The 22253-nt window shown below is 35.4% G+C and overlaps 1 protein-coding gene across 1 annotated transcript in view; it reads left to right on the forward strand.

Moving 5' to 3' along the window:
• Positions 1-16930, forward strand: part of LOC122522583 (5'-3' exoribonuclease 2 homolog) — a 32495-nt gene extending 15565 nt beyond the window's left edge. The window contains exons 16-17 of the mRNA XM_043643784.1: positions 16114-16352; positions 16772-16930. Of these exons, the coding sequence (XP_043499719.1) occupies positions 16114-16352; positions 16772-16831 (299 nt within the window). The 3' untranslated portion in view covers positions 16832-16930. The remainder of the gene's footprint in view (positions 1-16113; positions 16353-16771) is intronic.
• The last annotated feature ends 5323 nt before the right edge of the window (positions 16931-22253 follow it).

A 22253-nucleotide genomic window follows, 5' to 3' on the forward strand; every position in this document is an offset into this window, starting at 1 on the left:
CTATGATTTCTTTTGAACCATCCGTTTCCTCTACCACTCTCCACTTTGGGAAAGTACAACTAAAAAAAGAAAAGAGAAAAAAAAATATATATATATATAAAAATAAAAGGTTCAAAAAAATAAATTCGGTTCGAACAGTACGACATTTTCGATCGAAAGTACGTTCTTACGAATATCGCTTTTTTTTGTCGCATAAAATGTTTCCGTTATGTCCTGATAACCGAGTTAACTTAGATAATCAAGATAACCGTATTACACCTTTATTTCCTCTCAATCTATGGTAATATACCCTTTTTCTGAGTCTTGGAGATATTTTTGTTTTTTTTTTTTGAAAGAAAGTTGTTCATGTTATCATCTACGTAAACACATTCGTATGATTTTCTACGATTCATCGCGCTCGGTTACATCTACAAGCGTTTGTTCTCTCTCTCTCTCTCTCTCTCTCTCTTTCGAGAATTCGAAGGGCATTTGTGTAATATCGTAAAACCACATGAGAAAGTGGGGTACCTACTCGAAATCCATGTTATGTAGTTTGGATCGTACGTGGTTGATGCTGTTGTTGGTGGTGAAGGAGGTGGTGAATGAGTAGTAGTAGCAGGAGGAGGAGGAGGAAGAGGATGAAGTGGAGGAGGAAGAGGAGATTCGAAGAAAAGGTGAACCTTCTTTGGGTACCGAGGGTGCGCGGTTTTCCACCTCATTTCCGCGCGAGAACCCGAGGGACCGACCGATGCTAACGCTAACCTCTTTTTAAAGTACGACTTTCTTTCTTCTTCTTCTTCTTCCTCCTTTCTTCATCTTTTTCTTTTCTCTCGACTTTTTCTTTTCTTTTTTTTTACCCCCTCGTTATATGCCTTCTTTTGCCAAGAGCATCGGGAACAGTTTAGAAGGATGATCCAACGAAATCGGATTTACAAGGCGTTGTTGGTAGCACCCTTCCTTCCTTCCATGGTGGTTTACTACCACCTAGTCCATATTTTTCTCTTGCCATAAAAAGAAAGTAAACGAACGAAAAAAAAGAAAAAGAAGAAAAAATAAGGGGAAAGATTCATACCCATCCCTCTCCTCTCTATTTTTATTCCTTTTTATTTTTAAAATAAAGCCATATTCTTTACTCTTCTTCTTCGTGTGAACAAAAATAAGGGAAAGAAAAAAAAAAGAAAGAAATTAAGAGAACAGATAAAAGTTATTTTTATTGGAGATAAGTTTCTTGTTCCTTTTTAGCTGTTACAACGTAGAGACAAGTTAGTAGAACAGTGTTCCGACAAGAAACGGAAGTACAATAACCGGAGGCACGTTCTCTCTCTCTCTCTCTCTTCGATTGGCAGATCCATGACGCGTCTCGATTACTTTACCGCGGTGGTGGTCGGTATCGTGTTACGGATCCGGGCAAGCTCTTTTACCTCCTCCGTCCTTTCCAAAGAGAACAGAGTGCAATCTAGTTTTCGTCCCAACGACTTGTTGACCCATCTCTCGGTCTCCTTTACTTTCGAAGGATCTAATTTCATCGTTTCTACGACTCGACGCCTTCGCAATGGTGTGACTCGTCAACAGGTTTACCCACAGGACTTCCTGGAATGCCGTAGATTCTTCTTAGAGGATAAGATTTGTCTTTTCTTTCCTTTTCTTTTCTTTTTTATCTTTCTTTATCTTTAACAATTTCGTTCAAGTCCAATAATATGTGTACAGGATTGATTAATAATTTTTTTGTACACCTTGTATATTCGCCGTTATTAGGGTGAATTAAAAGTTCGTGCGTTTTTAAAATTAATATTTGTCCAAAGTAAATTTTACAAAAAAAAACAATCCATTATGCAGTTTATAACAAAATAAACAGATGAACTTTTGGTTCACCCTATTATTTGTAATTATATGAACAAATGTTTGGCACTGAACTTGTATATTAAATAGAAAAGGTGTGGTGGGGGTAAATAAATTTCAATGTAGTCTTAGCTTTTTTTTTTAAACAGAATGATCCATAACTTTTACCACTTTGTGATAATAGAGCGTTAAGATAATTTCAGTAAGTTATCAGCGAAGCTCACATTCAAAATGAAATGAGGTAGTCAAATTCTTATGTTACAAAAGATGTTAGAAATTGTGATCATTTGCATTAATGTGAAACAGTAATCTTCGTATCGTTGACATACGTACACGTATTATTATCTTTGAATTAATTCTAATACACGTGCTGCAGTAATTCGTTGTTTCGTATTTTCTGATATAAAATATGTATTCATATTTTTTGTTCATATTATTACGAAACAACGGAGAGATATTCAAAGTGGACAAAATTATTGTCCCATCCTGTATACAGATAATCTTCCTGTAACACGGTAGGATAAGTTCATCCTAGAAGAAGATGAAAATAAGATGAGACGCATAATTCATTATTTTAAGATAATTTAGTTTTTAAATATACGTTAAGCACAAAAATCATGATATCCAGTGATTTAAGAAGTACAGTCTTGTACAAAGGTTTGTGACAAATTGTCTTATATAATGATTAATAAAATGATAATAATGTTAATAGAATGAAACCGTATTATAAGATACCATTGTTCCTACGTTGTAGGAAGATTCCCGCAATTTACGAATTGTGTTGTAACGAAACCGTGTTACAGAATGCCGTGTTGTAAGAAGACTACCTGTATTTATGTTTTCAACCATTGTACAATTTCTTTTAAAGCGAGTTAATCTACATATATACGTATTATATAACATATACAAAAATATATCGTATCTTTGAATATTTTAATGAAGAACAAGAAAAAAAGCGACTCTCGATTTAACTTTTAGAGGAAATAGAAAGAGAAAGAGAAAGAGGAAGAAGAAGAAGAAGAAGAAGAGGAGGAGAGAGAGAGAGATAGAGATAGAAGCCTGCCACCTTCGTGCACAACCCGCGCTCTCAAACTTAACTCCAGTGCCTTCGAAGAGCTCTTGATCTCGCAATCCGTACGAAAGTCTTGCGGCACATAGAACGAGAAGAGAGAGAGAGAGAAAGAGAGAGAAAGAGAGAGAGAGAAACGTGGTGGTAGTGGGATAGAGAGTAGGAAAAAGGATGGGAGGGTGAGTAGTAGTAGTAGTAGTGGGGTTAGGAGGGAAGAGTGAAGAACCGAGACGCGATATCCCTCTTCTTGGTGTTGTAGCGTTTGGATGAGAGAAGTCGACAACTACGGCAGCGACGTCGCCGAGGAGGAAGCCGACGATTCTCTTTGTAAGAGCGCGGATCCTGATGGGTTGCGGAGAACAGGAGGGAAGGAAGGGGAAAGGGTGGGGGAGAGAAGGGGGCATATTTACAACGAGAAAAGAGGAGAAGACAGATGGTGGGAGGAGGAGGTAGGGAAAGGAAGGGAAGGGAAGGAACTTAAGGGAAGGGGTGGGTGGCCATGGAAGAGGCACGAGGTATAGGACGATGGGTGTGAAGCATCCTCGACAGTTCTAGGATACTCCTTGCTCGGTATCCTGGGGTCCTCGGTGCACAAGGACCATCCTCGGTCTCTTCCTCTACTTCGCAATGTACCTACTCTTCTTCTCCTTCTTCTTCTACTTCTACTTCTTCTTCTTCTTCTTCTTCTTCTTGATCTTGACTCTATCCTTCTTTATTCAACATGTTCTATCTTTCTCTCTCTTTCTTACCTTTTCATTTCTCACGCACCCGCGTAACTAAATTCTCTCCTTTGGATTTTGATATTCTAATCTTCTTTTTTTTCTCACGCATACGCTGAAAGAGATAGAGAGAGACAGAGAGGGAAAGCTTATTTCGTTCTTTTCTTTTCCTCGGTTTTTTACATTTTTTATTTGTTATTACTTTATCTATTCGTCTATTTAATATATGTTTTATTTTACTTTATTTTATTTTATACATCTTGCGCAATTCTTGACTTTTTCTTTATTTTTGGTTAATAGAATCTTTTTTTAATCCTATATCCACTTTAGGTATTTGTTTTCTTTTACGAGAAAAGAATTGTTTTTAAATCGAATCGTTTTATATATAAAAGAATATGTTAACCATTCATACGATATTTTCACTCATTTTCAGCATGGATGTATAATATATACTTACTTAACTCTTATATTGTGATTGACCGTATCATATAAATTGAGGTTTATTATACAATAACCATGAATAGGTCACTCTCATTCGACTATCATCATCAAATATGGGGAGGAAAGAGGGATTTGATATTAGGTTGCGGTAAAATATGATAGTTCAAAATATACTTATATATATATATTCATTTATTATTTATAATATTTAAGATTAATCAATTGATATTAATATGTACGTAATAATTCGTATATCTTTCTCCTCTTATACGATCAAAAATAATTTAAGACTTTTTCAATGAAAATTATTTTTTATTTATAATTATTTTACATAGATATGAAAAAATTAATTGTAAAAATTAATTCGGTATACTTTTCACATAACATTTATATTTTGAAATATTAACCGTTAATTTTGTATAATCTTTTACAATCTCTACCGGGTAATATATAAATACAATTCCCCGTAGAATGACAATACTTTATTGGTCGTGAAATCATCGATGCATTCGTCGGACTTCTTCAAACGACTCGAAGCATTCCTACGACAAATAATGTTGTAAGGTCCAAAAAAGATGGTAGGTAAAAGTAAACCGCGTAAAAGACAGAATTTTTAATTTCAAGGTATATAAATGGGTGTTCCCCCTCCCCCAGATGGGCCTAAAGCCACATGTGTGGCAGAACGTTGTCATGTTGCAAAATAACGCGCCTCGTACCGTGATCCGGTAAACGACCGTTTTCGTTCCAATTCATCATATAAGGTGTTCAAACTGTCGTTGATAGTAATCTGCAGTTATTGTTTTCCTATCATACATAAAGCAAACCGTTTCGTTTTCTTTTTTTGCAAAAATGAATATTTACTTTGAAACTGTTGGTAATATTATTTACATGTTTGATAAGTTAAAACCAAAAAGCGTCCATTCTCTCTGATACCGCACAAATCGTATCGTATCGGGGATAATTTCAACGGTTGATATTTTCTCACTTTTAAAAAACCAGGAAAAAAAAGCATTCGATGACGCGAATGATTCTTCTGATAGACCGATATAATTTGTACCGTAGTACGTTAACACACAAGTGGTGTGGAACCTTTTTATAACCGACAGAACGTTCTCTCATATTAAATGACATAATCCAAATAGACGGTATAAGAAATTCTCTCGATTGCGAACGAAGTGTAACGATAGTGGTTAAAGATTTTATTTAAAAAAAAAAAAAAAAAAAAAGGAAGAAAACACCGAATTAATTTCTAAGCATAATATGGATACAATATCGCGTATTAAAAGAAGGAAAAAGGGTCGAATCCGCCGATCGTCGTAGCCCTTTTGGACGGCACGGGCCAGCGCTACTGAATCTCTTCACAGGTGCACAAGTAGCTGTGTTGATTTATTTGATAAATGAGTAGTGGATAGGGCTTAAAGCGGGTGAGAGCGAGCGAGCGAGCGAGTGAGTGAGTGAGTGAGTGAGTGTACGAACAAGCTAAAGAGAGAGAGAGGGAAAGAGAGAGAGAGAGAGAGAGAGAAGAGAGAGAGAGAGAGGCCTCTCCAGCGGAGAGTCCTACAACGCTGAGCGCACTACTCTTTCACTCTTCTGCTTGCCTCCCTCTCTACACTTTTTTTTCTCGCTCTCTCAAATCAAACGTAGCACGAGAGTTGGACCAGTATAGGTCCCAAGAGCACAACTTGAACGCTCACCGGGCCGAGTTTGCACTTTATTTTCCTCTGCTGCTGCTGCTGCCTTGCGCTTTCTATTATCCATATTTTTCGTTCGAGTTCAGGTTGAGCGCGTTTAATAGTAGCGGGGAAAAAGTTCTAACTTAAGCCGACGCCCTCCCTCCACCCCCTCCAACCCTCCGCCCGCCAAGTAGGAAAACCTTATCTTAGTAAATTCAATTTTTATCCTCTTACCGGGACAAAATTTCTGACATTAGTTCTATTAATAAAAACGGGTTCATTAATTATTAAAATCGAGAGAGAGAGTTAGAGAAAGAGAGAGAGATCGTTTAAAATGATGAAAAATTATTCATACGGGGTTTTCTCTTCTTTTTTTTTCTTTTCTTTTTTTTTAAGAGGGGTACCCTCGTTTCTCGTGTTAACGTAATTCCTAATTTGGTCGCGTTTATTTAAAAACAAAAAAAGCAAGAAAGAAAAATGAAAGAAGAAAACAAAAAGGAAAATTAGAAGAAAAAAAAAGAAAAAGGAAAAAGAAAAAGAAAAACAAAATGTGAAGCATCGCCGTCGATGGTTTTAGTTTAATTACGACGATTACGGATATCGTGTAATCCATTGGGAACTCGATTTAATATCGACTAGAGTTGTTTAAATGGATTTTTACGAAGTCTATATATAACTAACATAAGATGGAAATATATTTTTTTGTCTTTACCAAGCATAAAATACCTACCAACCTACCTACCTATCTACGTTTCTCATATCTATTAATTCTACGTACGGGAATTTTTATTTTTTTTCTCAAAATCCGCCTCTCCCTAGCCCCAGTATTTTCATTCCTCTTTTTCATTTGACAGGATGCTAAAGTATTGACTTTTAACGAAAGAGAAAAAGAAGAGAAAGGGAAAGAAAAAGAAAAAGAAGAAAGGTTCGGTTTAACGGGTCGTGTTTAAACGTAATCGGTAGTCCCGTACAAATTAGGGATGAACGTCTCTATTGTTTCTGAACAATATCACTGGGATTACCCTGTTGATGGTATATACAGAAACGTTTGTCTCTCTGGTCGTCCGTTTCTTCTCTCCTCTCCTCTCCTCTCCTCTTCTCTCCTCTTCTCGATTAGGTATACATGTCTTCCTCTGAAACCAATACTCGAGCGTCTAGAATATCGTAAGCGAGGAGATGAGGTACGATTTATTCGACAGAAACTGGAGATATAAGGATCGTTCGTTTCTTCTTGAGAGAAGATCCCAAGTCGGTTTTCAACAAGAGTTAAACAAAGAAAGAGAGAGAGAAAGAGAGAGAGAAAGAAAGAAAGAGAGAGAGACATTGGTTGCTTGGAGACAATATTTTTCGGTTTGGAGAGACAGGGAGAGTAGAACAAGTTTTAAAGAGTGAGAATGATAGCTAAAGAGAGTGAAAGAAAGAGAGAAGAAGAAGAAGAAGAAGCATCGGAATCAGCGTTTCTCTTGTCATCGTCGATGAATAATTAATGCGATTAATGAATTAAACATTATCCGTTGGCGAAAGAAATTCTCGAGTGAGTACGCTGCTGCTGCTGCTGCTGCTGCTGTTGCTGCTGTTGTTAAATATTGGCTGTGTCGTAGTTTCGATTTAAACATCTCTCGAAGGATCGTCCGGTATTTCATGGAAGTGGGGATGAGGATTAAAGGGTGAGGGTGATGAAAGGGTAACAAATTGATATAACCATTTGAAGTTATATTCTTGAAATATGTATACGAGAATAATAGACATTTACTAGGAATAAGAGTGTTTTGGATTTAAAAGAAAGGAACATACAAAATAGGATAAGCGTATACAATTGAATCCTTATTATTTGATTCGATTGGTTGATTATCGGTTAACAAATGATTAAATCACTCTCTCTCTCTCTCTCTCTCTCTCTCGATGTGATACTTTTAACGAGAGAAGAAGAAGAAGAAAAAGAAGAAAGAGAAGAAGAAGAAGAATAAGAAGAAGCAGGTTGTTCGAGGCGCCGATAAAGGCGTCAGATAAGGCGCCGTCGTTGATTGGATCACCGCGAGAAATCGATATACCTCGACCCCCCTCGTCTCTTTCTCTCTCTCTTTCTCTCTCTTTCTCAACGGGTATATAGAAGAGGAGGTCCGCCAAGAGAGAGTGGCCACCCTCCGACGTATTTTCTCTCTCTCTCTCTCTCTCTCTTTCTTTCTCTCTCGTTTGCTTTCGGTGTTCGCGTTCCTCCTTCTGGGCACCACCGGTAGAGAGAGAAGCATCGTGGTGGCTGCCTGCCTCCAATTTCCTCCCCGCGACGTGCTCCTGGAGGATTCTCGAGTGGCCTCTCATAGCCCTCCGGACCATCCAACCGAGCTCTGTCCGGCAGTCTCCATGCCAACACCCGCTCGATAAATTTATTGGTCGCTTCTGACACGAGTGTACCCTGCTTCTATCTTTCTCTCTTCTTCTCACTCTTTCTCTCTTCTTCTCACTCTTTCTCTCTCTCTCTCTCTCTCTTTCTCTCTTTCTCTCTTTTTCCTTCCCTCGTATATACCCTCGTTTTTTCTCTTCCTTTCTTTATTTCTTTCTTGTCTTGTCTTGTTTTGTCTTGTTTTTTCTTGGAAAAGACTTTGTGCGTTAAATTGTAAGAAGATGCTCTAACGATAAACGCGAAACGTATTAGCAAAAAGAAGTACTTAACTTTCGTCCAATTTAAATATCACCATTTCTGAAAATATGATACATTATCATATTTTTAAAAAAGAAAGAATGTTAATAATTATCAAACAAGGAGAACAAATTATTAATCATCGAGCGTATAGATAAATTAAATAAAATAACACTATACCAGATATATATAGAATCGAATGAGCCATAATAAGTAATAGTAAAGATTTGTCTTTCTCTTTCTCCCTTTCCCTATATACAATGGTTACTCTCTCGTATTATATCGCGAAATGGGGTTCAAATCAATCCGACTTTCCCCTTTGCGAAATTGTAAATAAATTAGGAGCCGAACGATCAGAAGAGTCAACACGTTACTCTCACGAGCGCGCGCGCGCGCGCGTGCGTCGAGTTGTCCTCTTGCCTGTATTGCTGGTATACATCATACATACATACACACACATATGTATATGCGCACAGAGGATAATGCGTGTATATATAATCATATATAAGTGTGAGACGATATCGTAGGTGTATTATTTGCGTGCGCGATCGCGTGCTCTTCTAGAAACCGTAGGTAACGTAACGTAGGGACGCACACGCGCATGTAATTTCTTGCGAAACAACGCATGCGCAGTAGAAGAGGTAGACGAGGAATTGGGAGAGGGGGTGGGCAGAAGAGGAGGACGAGGAAGAGAGGGAAGAGGAGGAGGATGATGACGATGGTTACGTAGAGCAGGGTGGAAGGAAGTGTGGGTGAACGGTAGGCGTGCGCAATGAGCGAAAGGTTGGTGGAAGGCGCGAGGGAGATTCGCTCGGGCGGGTAGCGGACGTGGGGTGAGTATTGGAGGAAGAACGGGAGGAGGGGGGTGGTGGAGAAAGAGAAGGGTGGGTAAAAGTGAGAGAGAGTGAGAGAGAGAAAGGGGGACACAGACGCTGTACCAACACAATCTCGATGCGTTTATTAACGCACGTTGCACGGTGGGGTGAGGGGAAGGGTTGGTAAGGGGGTTAGGGGGAGGGTTTGCTGTGCCAGCATCATCGGCTGTGCGGCAAGCAGCAGTAGCAGCAGCAGCGGTAGCAGCAGCAGCAGCAGCAGCCAGCCAGCCAGCCAGGCAGGCAGGGTCAAGTGTTTCTCTCTGTCCTCGTCCGATCGTCGCTCTTTCCTGCTCCCCTCCTCTTCTATATACCCTGCCTTTACCCTCTATACTACCACCCTATACCATATATACCACCTTTACCCCCGTCGTCGTTTCACCACTTGGAAAGCTTCCGTACCGCACCAGCAATCCGTGCCGCAACTTGCTACACCCACCGAACGAAATTCAATGTCCTGTCTACCGACGTTGCACCCTTCTTTTTCTTTTTCTTTTACTTCTTTTACTTCTTATTTTTCTTTTTCTTTTCTTCTTCTTATTATTATTATTATTTTTCTTCAAGGCTATATCTCTTTCTTCTTTTTCTTCTTCTTCTATTTTTGTTTCGGAGTTTTGCAATATCGATAAAAAATTAAGAAAAAGAAGAAATCTTTTTCATAGATTCTTTTTCTTTTTTTTTATTTTCTCTCTCTTTTCGTTACTACTACTAATGTTTGTGTTGTAGATTGGAGGATTTTTATATATATTAATATTCGAAGAAAAAGGTGTAGGTTTTGAAAAAGTAATCTCGAGTGGCCAGTGCGATCGTCCCTCGTAGAAATCGAGGTACTTCTTTTTTTTAATCCTTATAACGCTTATACTCTCCTCGAATTTCATCGGCAATTGAATCGTACGATAGTCGTAACTATTTCGTTGGGAATTAAAATAAGAAACGTCGGTATATATATATAAATAATACGCGCCGGTGTTGGTAGGAAAAACGAAGAATAAGCAGAAGAACATGACAGGACTCGACAAAAGTGCAGTTGCTGTTGCTGTTGCTGTTGCTGTTGCTGTTGCTGTTGCTGTTGCTGTTGCAGTTGCTGTTGTAGCTGTGCTCTTCTACACGCAACCTAGCATTTTTCTCTCGAGCGTTCTTGCTTCGTCGTAAGAAAACGTTTATGAGAAAAACAGAGAACGAAAGAAATAAAGAGAAAGAGAGAGAAAGAGTGTGTGTGAGAGAGAGAGAGAGAGAAAGAGAAAAGGATAAACGTCTCTCCTTTTCGTTTAGTTTCGCTGGCTGACTCGTCGAGGCGCTAGAAGGGCCATTTTCGAGGGCCTTCGTTTCCAGTGGCTAAAGAGCAAAGGAGATACCAAGAAAGAAATAAAGATAAAGAGAAGGGTGGGAGGGGGTTGGAAGAAGAGGAAAATCTTTCTTTATTTCTTTATTTTTTTTATTTTTTTCTCTTTTCGTCCAGTTTCTCTCTTTCTCTCTCTCTCTCTCTCTCTCTCTGTACTTACCTACTTCGAAAGAAAGTCGTGCAAGAAAATTGCCAGGGAAAAAAATCCGAGACAAACCTGGATGGGAAAGAAAGATAAAGAAAGTTTTTACTCGGTGAAAGTCACGATAGTCGAATGGAGGAATGAATTACTTTTTTTCGAGTCGACTGGCAAATCTAACTACTGGCTTTATGGCGAAGGGAAGGGGCGAGGGGTGATGGTGAGAGTAAGGGTAGGGGGTTGGGATTGGAGGCGGGAAAAATCTCTTTATTTCTTTCCGTGCCCTTTAATCGTAGCTCGTAGCGCAGAACTTTTTATGGTCACGAGGTTTTATCGAATGCGCTGGATCGCAAAAGATGGAAGTAAAGGTGGGAAAAGGAAAAGAAAAAGAAGAAGGAGGAGGAGAAGGAGGACGACGAGGAGGAGGAGGGAGCGAGCGGTTTGGAAGGGGGGTGAATATGACGAAAGGGCCTAGGGAACAAAGACGTCAGAAATCGCGCGCGAGTGGTACTCGGAAGGTAGTAGTACTATACGCCATTTTGACTCACTACTCAGCTACCGTTTTATTCTTAAGGACGCGTTCGCGCCAACGTGGGTTTCCACTCTTAACATTTTTCAACAAATTTCATTGATGATACGTAATGTTTTAGATTTATATATTTGTATTAAAAAAAAAAAAAAAAAAAAATAAGAGAAAAGAATACAAATTCATTTCAAATATGTAATATAGCTACGAGAGTTAGGAGGTTATCAAAATCTCGTGGTGGGAGGCGGGGGGTTTAGAATCAATGTTGACAGACTTATCTTCTATAATTTCGTTTGATCTACATGAGAGCAACTCGTGTTAACCTTGACCCTACGTTTCTCTACCCTCTCCCCTTCCCTCCCATTTCCCCCTGCCATTTCTTTTTCATTTCTCTCCCTCTCTCTTTTTTGTCTTTCTTTCTTTCTTTTTTTTTTTTTTATTATAGAAATCGCTATCCTTTCGTCTCTTACACAAACATTATTCTTCTTGAGTCTTGCCTCTGGCCTTATATGCTTAGGTGGGTGTAAGTAAACATTGTACAGCACGTGTAAGTAAAAGGTAAGCTAAATAAGCGACTCTTTCCTCTCTCTCTCTCTCTCTCTCTCTCTCTCTCTCGTTTTTCTCGCTATCTCTTCTTCTTTCTCTTTCTTTCTTTCTTTTAACTTCTCTTTTTTTATGTGCTCGGATACGCGCTAGTAGAAGCGTGTACAAAGTGTCTCTTAACCAGCAATGTCTGGCTTTTCATTCGAGTTAGTCGGTGGTTGGCCATACTTCTTTCTTTTTTTTTTTTATCTCTTTCTTTTTTCCTAACTACTCGTCGTAGATGCGATAAAAGAATTCCAATTCTTTCTTCTGAAAGAAAAAAAAAGGGAAGAAGTAGAAGTAGAAGAAAATTCCTACTTTTCATTCCACTTACTCTTACCATCTTCTTCTATCCGTTATACAAATGTTCACGTCATACGTATCTATCTATCTACCTACCTACCTACCTACCTACTTTTCGATCTAGAGAAAATGAATTTTTCTTATTCTCTCGTATATGATTATATTTCTCGACTTTCGTAGTCACGTCAACAACAACAACAATAACAACGATCATTACGTATTAAAAAGATCAAAGTATAGAAGAAGGAAAAAAAAAAGAAGAAGAAGAAAATAAAAAAAAAAGATTAATCCGTTCTAGTTGATATTGAAAAGTTCTCAAACTCTTTACGTTAGAAAGACACGACGATAAGTTTCGTAGATATTCTCGTTGGCCATATCTTCTTTTCCTTTTTTTTTTCTTTTTTTCCCTTCTTTTTTTTACATTTTATCTTTTTTCCTTTTTCTCTCTCGTACAGAAACGAAATCGGTGAAAGAACAAAAGAGAAGAAGAGAATCGAAGTAGGGGGAGGAAAAAAAAAGCGAGGGAGAAAAAAAATGTGCAAAGCAATATTCGAAACGCGGGAGGGGGTGGAGTGGGGGGAGGGGGAGGAGGAAAAGTTGGTTGGTGGGTAGGATACGAACAGGAAAGTGTAATTTCAGTTTGAAACAGGAACGGCAGAGAGAGAAAGAGAGAGAGTGAATCAGTGAGTGAGTGAGAGAATGATAGAGTGAGAGAGTGAGAGAGTGAGATAGTGAGAGAGAAAGACCGACCCACATCGAGGTTTCGAGTGTTTGTATTGCTGACGCGGCGATCCAATCCAATCCAATACCCATACCAGATAGGCAGTTATATATAGTACAAGCGCATGTACCTACGTAAATATCTATATATATATATATATATATATGAACGAATGTTTCTGTCTATCTGTCTGTCCGTCTGTCCGACTGTCCGACTGCCTGTCTATCTGTCTGTCTCTTTTCCCCCCTCTTTCTCTTTCGTCATGTCCATGTTCATTCTCATTTAATCTTTCCCTCCGATTTCCAATATAATTTTTTCGCGGTGGATACTCGCGTAAGTGCGTTTACTCCAGTATTCACTGAGATTCGCACTGATATATCTATTTATAATACTTTGTATTTAAGTTAAATCGATCTCGAAGAAAGATTTTTTTTGTTTCATTAAGCTCAAACTCTCATTTTTATTCAATTAATGTTGCAATCATTTATTTTAGAAGAAAAAAAGAAAAAAAAAAGAAAAAAAAAAGAATAACAGAATAGATATTTTTTTTCTAATTTATGAAAATGACACACGTCAAATATACGATTATGTTTTATCATTCGTAAAGCGAGAAAGGTTTAATTTTGTAAGTAAAGACAAAGAAAGAAAAAAGGAGGGTGGTTGGAGGGGGGTGAGGATGAAGGTGGGGTAGGGATATATTATTTAGTAAAACCGGTAACGATTTTGGTGCAGCTCGATGATTTCGAGAAGGGATTGAAACGAAATCGGACGTTGGCGTCCCGTTCGTCTCCTATTATCATAAACGTAACAATAACGAGGGATGATCCGACATGTAAACTGTTAAACCCATCCTACTCTTCCTCCTACCTCTTTCCCCTGCCCTTCCTCCTACATTCTCTATCATCCCTTTTTCCATCCTTTTCCTATCCTATCCCTGTTACACTCGCTCATACTTTCGAGGTGAGCCACGGGGGACGGCGAGGGTGGGTGAGGATTAGCGTTCGGGTTCCCGTTTGCTACGTATTACTTGGAATTCACTGGGGGGATGTTATTGTTGGCCGATGAACGAAACAGAGAGAGAGATAAAGAGAAAACGAATGAGGGCGAGAGTGAGAATGCAAGGAGAAATACGACGGAAGCACAACACAACACAACGGCTTTACCTACTGCTACTAATACTGATAGTTGTGTAGTAGTAGTAGTAGTAGTGGTAGTAGTTGGAGAGAACAGGGGACCGTATAAACTGGCGTGTACGAACGAGAGAGAGAGAGAGAGAGAGAGAAAGAGAGAGAGACCACCCCTTCGACCCTCGATAATATCGACGCTGTTTGCCGCCTCCCATTAGGAACTCGATTGAGCCAAACTATACGCTTATCGTGCGTCACTGATAATCCGTATTCCGATTTACTTCATTGCGGGCTAGCATGTATTTTTCATTCTTGACAAATTTTTCAAACGGGTAATATATATGTATGTATGTATATATATATGGGCTTGATTTTTTTCAAAAATAATTCGTATCCGTTCAATCGATTCTTTTTTTTTTCTATTTTTTTTCTTTTTTTTCTCTATCTTTTGCTATAAGACCTTTTTCGCAAATAATAATTTTATCTATTTTAATTTGAAAATTGGTTAATAGGTTTTTAATTGTTATGAGATTGGAGATTGTTTGTTTGATTTTTTTACTTTCTACTCTTTTTTTTTTTTTTTTAATATGTAGATATATGTAAGAAATATGAAAAAAAGTCGTTAACGATGTCGCGTAATTGTGTTCAATCGAATCCGTAATTAGTTAGAAAATCTTAATGAAAATGATCGATATTTTCCTTTAGTACCAGAACACATCAAACGAATATCATCACCCATGCTACTTCTCAAACCATCATCCTTTCCTCCCCCCTTCCCCCACTTAGCATCGTTTCTCTTATTTCGAATTCCCCTTGACTCTTTGCTAAAGTGCACGATTTCGCATTTCGCAAACGGACTTATAAATATTCACAAGAGTAGTAGTAGGTAGTAGTAAAAGAAGAAGTGGAATTTTTAGAGAAGAGAGAGAGAGAGAGAGAGAGAGAGAGAGAGAGAGAGAGAGAGAGAGAGAGAGAGATCACATAGAAAAGGGAAGAAGAAGGGTCGGTGCTTTTTGTTCTTTTGTCAGCGCGATCATTATATCCTGCCCTTAATTTTTTTGTCTCCTTTTTTCATCCTCCTCCTCCTCCTCCTCCTCTTCTTCTTTTTCCTTTTTTTTTCTTCTTCATAACCGTGTCCCGCTCGTGGAACGCGCGTGGGCGTGTTGTATGTAGGAAAGAAAAATAAAAGGATTGGAAATAGACGAATGATGGTACTTTACTTAGTAAGTACAAACGAAGCACGTCTCAAATGATGATGACGATGATGACGATGATGATGAACTTGGTGGACTGCCGCGTGCTGCACGTTGTTGCCCTTTCGAAAATCCGTTATTAGCATTACAGATCGGCAATATGACGTTTCGTGATGCTGACAAACAAGACGTCGTCTTCTCTCTCTCTCTCTCTCTCTCTCTTTCTGTGTTCATCTACCTTGTTCATTCTTTTTATTCGCTTACTCATTTTACTCGATGATCTTCTTCCATCCTTTTCTATTACTCGCGACGTCATGCAACACGCGTTCCGTATATTATTTGATGGATAGGCACGACACGCGCCGGCACGTTCCCATTCACCTACGTTCGAATATTATTGTCTATTTATCTCTCTTTCTCTCTTTCTTTCTTTCTTTCTTTCTATTCCACACCTCGTAAAAGGTAGTAGTAGTAGTAGGTAGTACTAGGTACTTCTATCATCTAGTAGGGCTCGATAGTTTGTTAGAAATTCTTAATCTCGTCTACTTATTGTTAGCATACTCATCAAATCTTTTATTCGACTTTTATCCTAATGTCTCCGATTCAACGATATTTATATACATATAAATTTTATTATTAAATAAAAAGTAATAATCTTTGAATTTTTTTTCTAAATCCATACAAGTATAATAACAAATTTTGTTATGCATATTTATTTGATCATTTAAACAATTATGAAATGATTTGATTTTTTTTTGGTATGTTTCAGGTTGTAGGTTCTTTTATATACAAATTTTATTATTAAACAAAAGAAAAGATAACTTTGGAATTTTTCCTAAATCCATACAAGTATATTTAACTAATGACCAATTTTGTTATGGGTATTTGTTTGTTAGTTTATGAAATTATGTTATGAAATGATTTGATTTTTTGTTGTTGGTATGTTTCAGGTTATCATAGTGGACATCAATCGAGATTGGGTGGATATAACACCGCTAGCTCAAGTGGACCCTCTTCGTTACCGTCAGGACCATGGGCTAGCGGTTATGGTCCAGCACCACAATATCTTCAACACCGAGAATATCGGCAGCAACAAAGACATCCTTATCCACATCAGCAACAACATCAAATTCGTAATGGTAATAATTATCCGTCATCTCAGAACAATTATCATGGCTATCAACAAAGGGTAAGTCATTTTTATTTATATTTAAATTTTATATTCATATATTTACGCGTATTTCATTCATCAAGATTATTATTATTATTATTATTTAATAATCTTTTTTTTTATCTTATTGTGATTAATAAATTTCAATATAATCTAATGTAAATTATTACATATATTAAAAATTTCATTTTCATGTATTTGTATTTCACATATTTCACGTAGAAAAGAAATTTTTTGGTCGCACGTTATTCTTAATAAATTTTTAATTATAGAAAATAATTCTTTTTCTAATGTTTTTTTTCTTTTTTTTTTTTATTATAGACAAATAATATTTATAGAATTTAAATGTATGATGTGTGACTCCTGTGTGTCTCTTGTTGTACATATATGTATATAAACGTATGGTACGACAAATGTAATAATTTTTATTATTTTAGAATGGCAACTCGGATCGATATGGGGGCAATAGCGGAGGAAATAGCGGATGGAGACGATAAATGAATTACTTTTGTTTTTTTTTTCCTCCATAACGTACTCTACTAATATTCTTTTATATTCTATTTCATGTCTTTTTCAGTCGCATAATAGGATTCACATTGGAAAATTGAATTAATATTTACAATTAAATAAGCGGAACGTATGATTATTATTATTATTATTAATAATATTATTTGCAATTGATGTGAAATAATTGTAATTATATCTTTTCTTAAAATATAAATAATCAATCATAATTTTTATTTCATAAACAAAACAAAAAAAAAATGATAAATGATAACGTATCTGTGTTCACAATAGCGTTTTAACGCCACAGTAGCATTCGATGTAGTTTTTACCTGTTAAACTTCCGTCATACAAATTAAAGTACATATAATTTCGTATGTACTTGCGTAGATTAGAATTAAAAGAAAACAAAATAATAATAATAATAATAAAAAAAAAAAACTCAGTCACACGATCCGTTTGTATGGAAATGATTATTATTATTGTTATTATTATTATGCACATTATTTTGAACTTCTTTTTCTTTTCTGTTTTACTATTTATGTCGACTTGAAACAATTTATCGAGGGAACAAAAGGGTTATTTGTAACAAAAGATTTTATATACATTATACGGTAGATTCCTGTATAATGCGATTTCTTCTTAAATGTGCTAATATAAATTAAATACGAGTATTAATTGAGCATTATATTATATTTAGTTTATTCATCGTTACCGATTGTTCGTCTTTTCTAAATTGATTTTTATTATTATTATTTGTATTTTATTTTTAACTATTATTGCAAAAAGGGGAAAAATTTTCTTCCGAATTATATTTCATTCGTACACTTTCGTGTATTAAAATCGTAAATTATTTTCGAAGAAAGAAATAAACAAAAAAAAAGAATTAAAAGAACAATCGCGTTATAGAATGAAAGTATTCGCACAACATGATTTTTTATTGCATGATATTTATCGCATTATAAGGGAACCTAGTGTATAAAATTTAAATATATAAAATCTAAATATATATATATATATATATATATTTGTTGATATTTCGTAAGAGAATGATATGTTTAGTATATATAAGGAAAGCTTTCGAAACGAATCTAGTCTGGATGTTGTTAAATTAAAACATACATGATATTTTTGTTCTTTTTAAATTCACGCATTAAAATGCATTTGTTAGGCTTGCAGATGATTTTTATAAACATGGATATACTTATTATATATACAATTTGCGGTTTTCATAAACTTCTATTTATTTTTAATAATATCTAAAAAAACTTTATCTAGATAAGGTTCGTTTTTGTTTGCTATGTATTTTTCGTGACATATCTTTCTTTATTTAATACTAGAACTATCGACAATTATTATATAATTATTTAGTGTATTATCAGACCAGTCAAAATGACTGGTTTTCGATGAAAAACATTATGAATGGTGAATAAATTTTTATTCAAAATTTTGTTTGTTTTTTTTTTTTCCTATTATTTCTAATCAATTAAACGTCAGTTTGACATAAGCAAAATAAAATATATACATATTACACATATGTTTACTTATTAAAAAAAATGATTATAAACATAACGAAGACTCGTTTTACTTTAAACCAGCCATTTTGATTAAGTGTTATGGTAGTTCTAGTGTTATTAAAATATTAATAATATATACTAATTATTTTAATTTGCATAATATTTCATATTATTCTTGAATAAAATAGTATTGCCGTTTATTACAATATAGAATATTTTGTTTAATCAAGGAAGATATTTTCCCTCGAGTATCATACAACATTCTAAGAGTTTTACTTTTTTCCTTCTTTTTTATATACGAAAATTTTTGTAGGTAAAAAGCAAGGACAATCGACCGATCGGCTCGATGACATTTTTGTGTAAAAAAAAAAAGAAATTGTATTACGATACGCAATTACACGAAATGATTATTGTTCATATTGTACATAAACATACAAATGATATACATTGTCTGCTACTAAACGATCTATTAAATCATTTTAATCATAGTTAATAGAAAGGTGTGTTAAATATTTTAATAATCTTCTACCCAAAATATTTTACTTGTTCATCTTTATCAAGGTCGACTGATCACTCAATCAATTATGTAATCCTTTTCCCTTTTCTAATCGTAATGTAACTCATAATCTTCATGGGTAAGAAAAATAAAATTTACATTTAGAAAAAAATAAGAAAAAATAGTTATTTTAAGAATACCAGATATAGACTCATTTAAATTCAAATTTTTTCATACCAATTTTCCTAGAATATTTTCAGCGATGATAATAAAATTGTTCGAGTATGAAAAAATGAAGACGTTAATCTGTAATCCCTTGTGTGAATTTCAAGTCACATATCGTTATTATGCATCAAGATTTTCTTCTCAAATTTGTATATTTTCTTTTTCTATAATCCTTATATTTTGTAACTAATATAATTCTTTTTAGCGATTATCAATTATAACTAAAAATTAATTTATAATCTATGAAAATTTTCAATTCATTATTTAGTATACATTATTTAGTAATAACACTTAACATTAGTCGATTCAAAAATATAAATTATGTCAAGTCTGGTAATGTTTACTATTAATTTATCAATATATGATTCGATTATATTAATTCATTTTTTAAGCTAATTTAACTAAAATAATATATATTTACTGGGGTTGTAAATGGATTTACACCACTTTCATAATCAATCGCTACGAAGTTTTTTTTATCGGTCAAATTTTGATTGGAATAAAACATTGGCATGTTTTTCAGAGATATTAAATTGAATTGTGTGATATCTGATTTAAAAAAAATGAACTCACACCATTTTCATAATCAATCGCTATGCAATTTCTATTATTGGCCAAATTTTGATTGGAACAAATAGGCATCATTTTTTGTAGAGACATTAACCAATTCTAAATAAAAACAAAAAGTTTAAGTCTAAACCAATCACAAATTGTGTGATATCTAATTAAAAAAAAAAAGAAGAAAAATAATCTTACACACCCCATGCATAATAAAACGGTCCATAAAATGTTGGAACGTAATATCGACTATTCCCCGGATCTTGATTTAGACGAAAAATTATCAAAAGAAAAGGCATAAACATAAGATATATCGTTGAGCCAAGCTATGAAGGAAGAAACCAGACGGTCTCTCGCACATCTGGTACCGGGAGCTGAGCGAGCATTGAACCAGAGAGTGCCACTCGAGAAAACAATAGCGCACAGCGCTCTCTTGTTCTCTCTCTCTCTCTCCCTCTCTCTCTTTCTCTTCCCCGGTTCTTCTCTCTTCTCTTCTCCTCTCTTCTCTTTTCCTCTTCCTTCTCTCCTTATTCTCGTACTATCGTCACCCTGAAATCTGGATCCAACATTGCTAAAGCAGAGAAGCGGTCCGCGCGCACCACGTGAATGGAGACCGCGCGATTTCTTCGTTTCAAATAAAAAGTGTCCGACCAGCTTGCAGTCTTTCTTTCCCCCTCCCCCCAACCCTCCTCATTCCATTATTATTGTTTTATTTCCTTTTTTCTTTCTACCAAACTTCGATCCGATCGATTTTCAACCCTTTCAATGTTAAAAACGACTATAGTTCGTCGAAAAAAAGGAAGGGGTAAACGCTTACTTCCTACTAACGACGATTGTAATTATTAAATATAATTATAAAGAGAATTTGTTCAATTTTATTAATGTGAAGTGTGTTCAATTTTAATTAATCTTTAATAGTAGATTAACGAATGTTTTGTTCGCTATTTTTTAAAAACTTACAAACATCGTTTGAATGAAGAAGTGGCTGGAGGGGAGGAATTAATATTTACGTAGATTTCATGACGGCGTTAAAAATCGACATGTGTTTTAGAAAAATAATATTTAAGATTTATATGTATATGTAGGAAAAAAATTTGAAATGAATCAAATTGGTTCAGTACGTAAATCTGGTATTAAATGAATTTTTAATTGTCAATGCTTTACGTTAATGATCTTTGTATCGTAATTATTGTTAGTACATCGACAATCGTGACCCGTGTAAAGAAAATCAGTAACGAAATATAAAGATCTAAAAAAAAAAAAGGAAAAAAAAAACAATTTTTAAACGACAATTTTAATCCTATAGAAAAATAATTCGTCTCGATTATGAACAACTTTTTTGTTTATAATATAATTTTAATAATTATCTTTCAGTTACTTCGTATTATCTTAGTTAGAGGATAAAAAGATATTATTATCTTAAATAGGGCTAATATAACTGAACTTACTTGGTGGTAGAGTTTAGCAAAGTTAACGTATACTTTGGCCCTTCGTTTAATTCGCAATAAACCCGCATGAAAGAAGGTTTCACTGTTCTTCTTCCCCCTTTCTTTCTATATATAGGTTACCATAAGCCGATATTTCCGATAACCCGCATAAGACAATGTACCTTTACATTCGAGCTCTGCTTCTTCTTCCTCCTCCTCATTCTTTTTTCTTTTTATTCTTATTCTACTTCAGAGATCTTTGTTTTATTATTCATCGAAGCAACACTCGCAACACAAAATAATATTAAATAATAATAACATATATAATTTCTCATATAATACACAAAATATTATAATGTCGTCGCAGATTTCGGTCAAAGATATTTCTATGCGAAAGTAAGAAATATTATTTCATTATTTTTTTCTATTTATTTATTTATTTATTTACGTATATATATAAAATATTTATTTGCAAAAGTTTAGGAATATATCTATCTACATAGTCGTCGATGTATAACACGCATACCATTCTATCTCCCTTTATCGTTCACTATGCGGTGTTATCTTGGCTTGTTCGTTGTCCCTTTGATGAAATAAAGCTTTATCCGCGCCGGGATCTACCCCACGTTAGTGGTCGCGCGGTGTGTCTCCCTTTATCTTTTTCTTTTCTCTCTCTCTTTCTCTCTCTCTCTTTCTCTTTCTCTCTCTCTCTCTTTTGCCTCTCTTTATTCTCGAGTTCTCTTAACGGTGCAGGACACAATGCGGCCTTTACATCATCATCGAGTACGAGCCGTCGCTTGCGTGTAATGCGTTCACTCTGGTTTCATACGGGTTGAGTATGTAGTAAGTGTTCTTACCAACGAGAACTACGACGAATCCTTATGCGAATCATGATTCGATACCATTCGCTTGTTCGGAAATACCGATGGAAAGCAATTTTTCCATCGATGATTTTTTTCGTCAGTCCCTAAGTAGTACGAGTCAAGGATTAAATCAGCCCACCTAGAAAATCGGGAGAGGAAGAGGGAAAGAAACTGTGGGTGGTTTAAACGTTATAAATTAAATTACGATTTAAATCGTGAAACAAATTAAAACTCCTCCATATAATTTATGTTAATATATTTAGTTTTCGATTATTGTTATTATCCTTGTTGTTACAATTTATTGCAAATGATTTGAATAGATTTAACAA

The sequence above is a fragment of the Polistes fuscatus genome, unplaced genomic scaffold (assembly GCF_010416935.1).
Source record: "Polistes fuscatus isolate 324 unplaced genomic scaffold, CU_Pfus_HIC Scaffold1, whole genome shotgun sequence".
In the NCBI taxonomy this organism is placed as follows: Eukaryota; Metazoa; Arthropoda; class Insecta; order Hymenoptera; family Vespidae; genus Polistes; species Polistes fuscatus.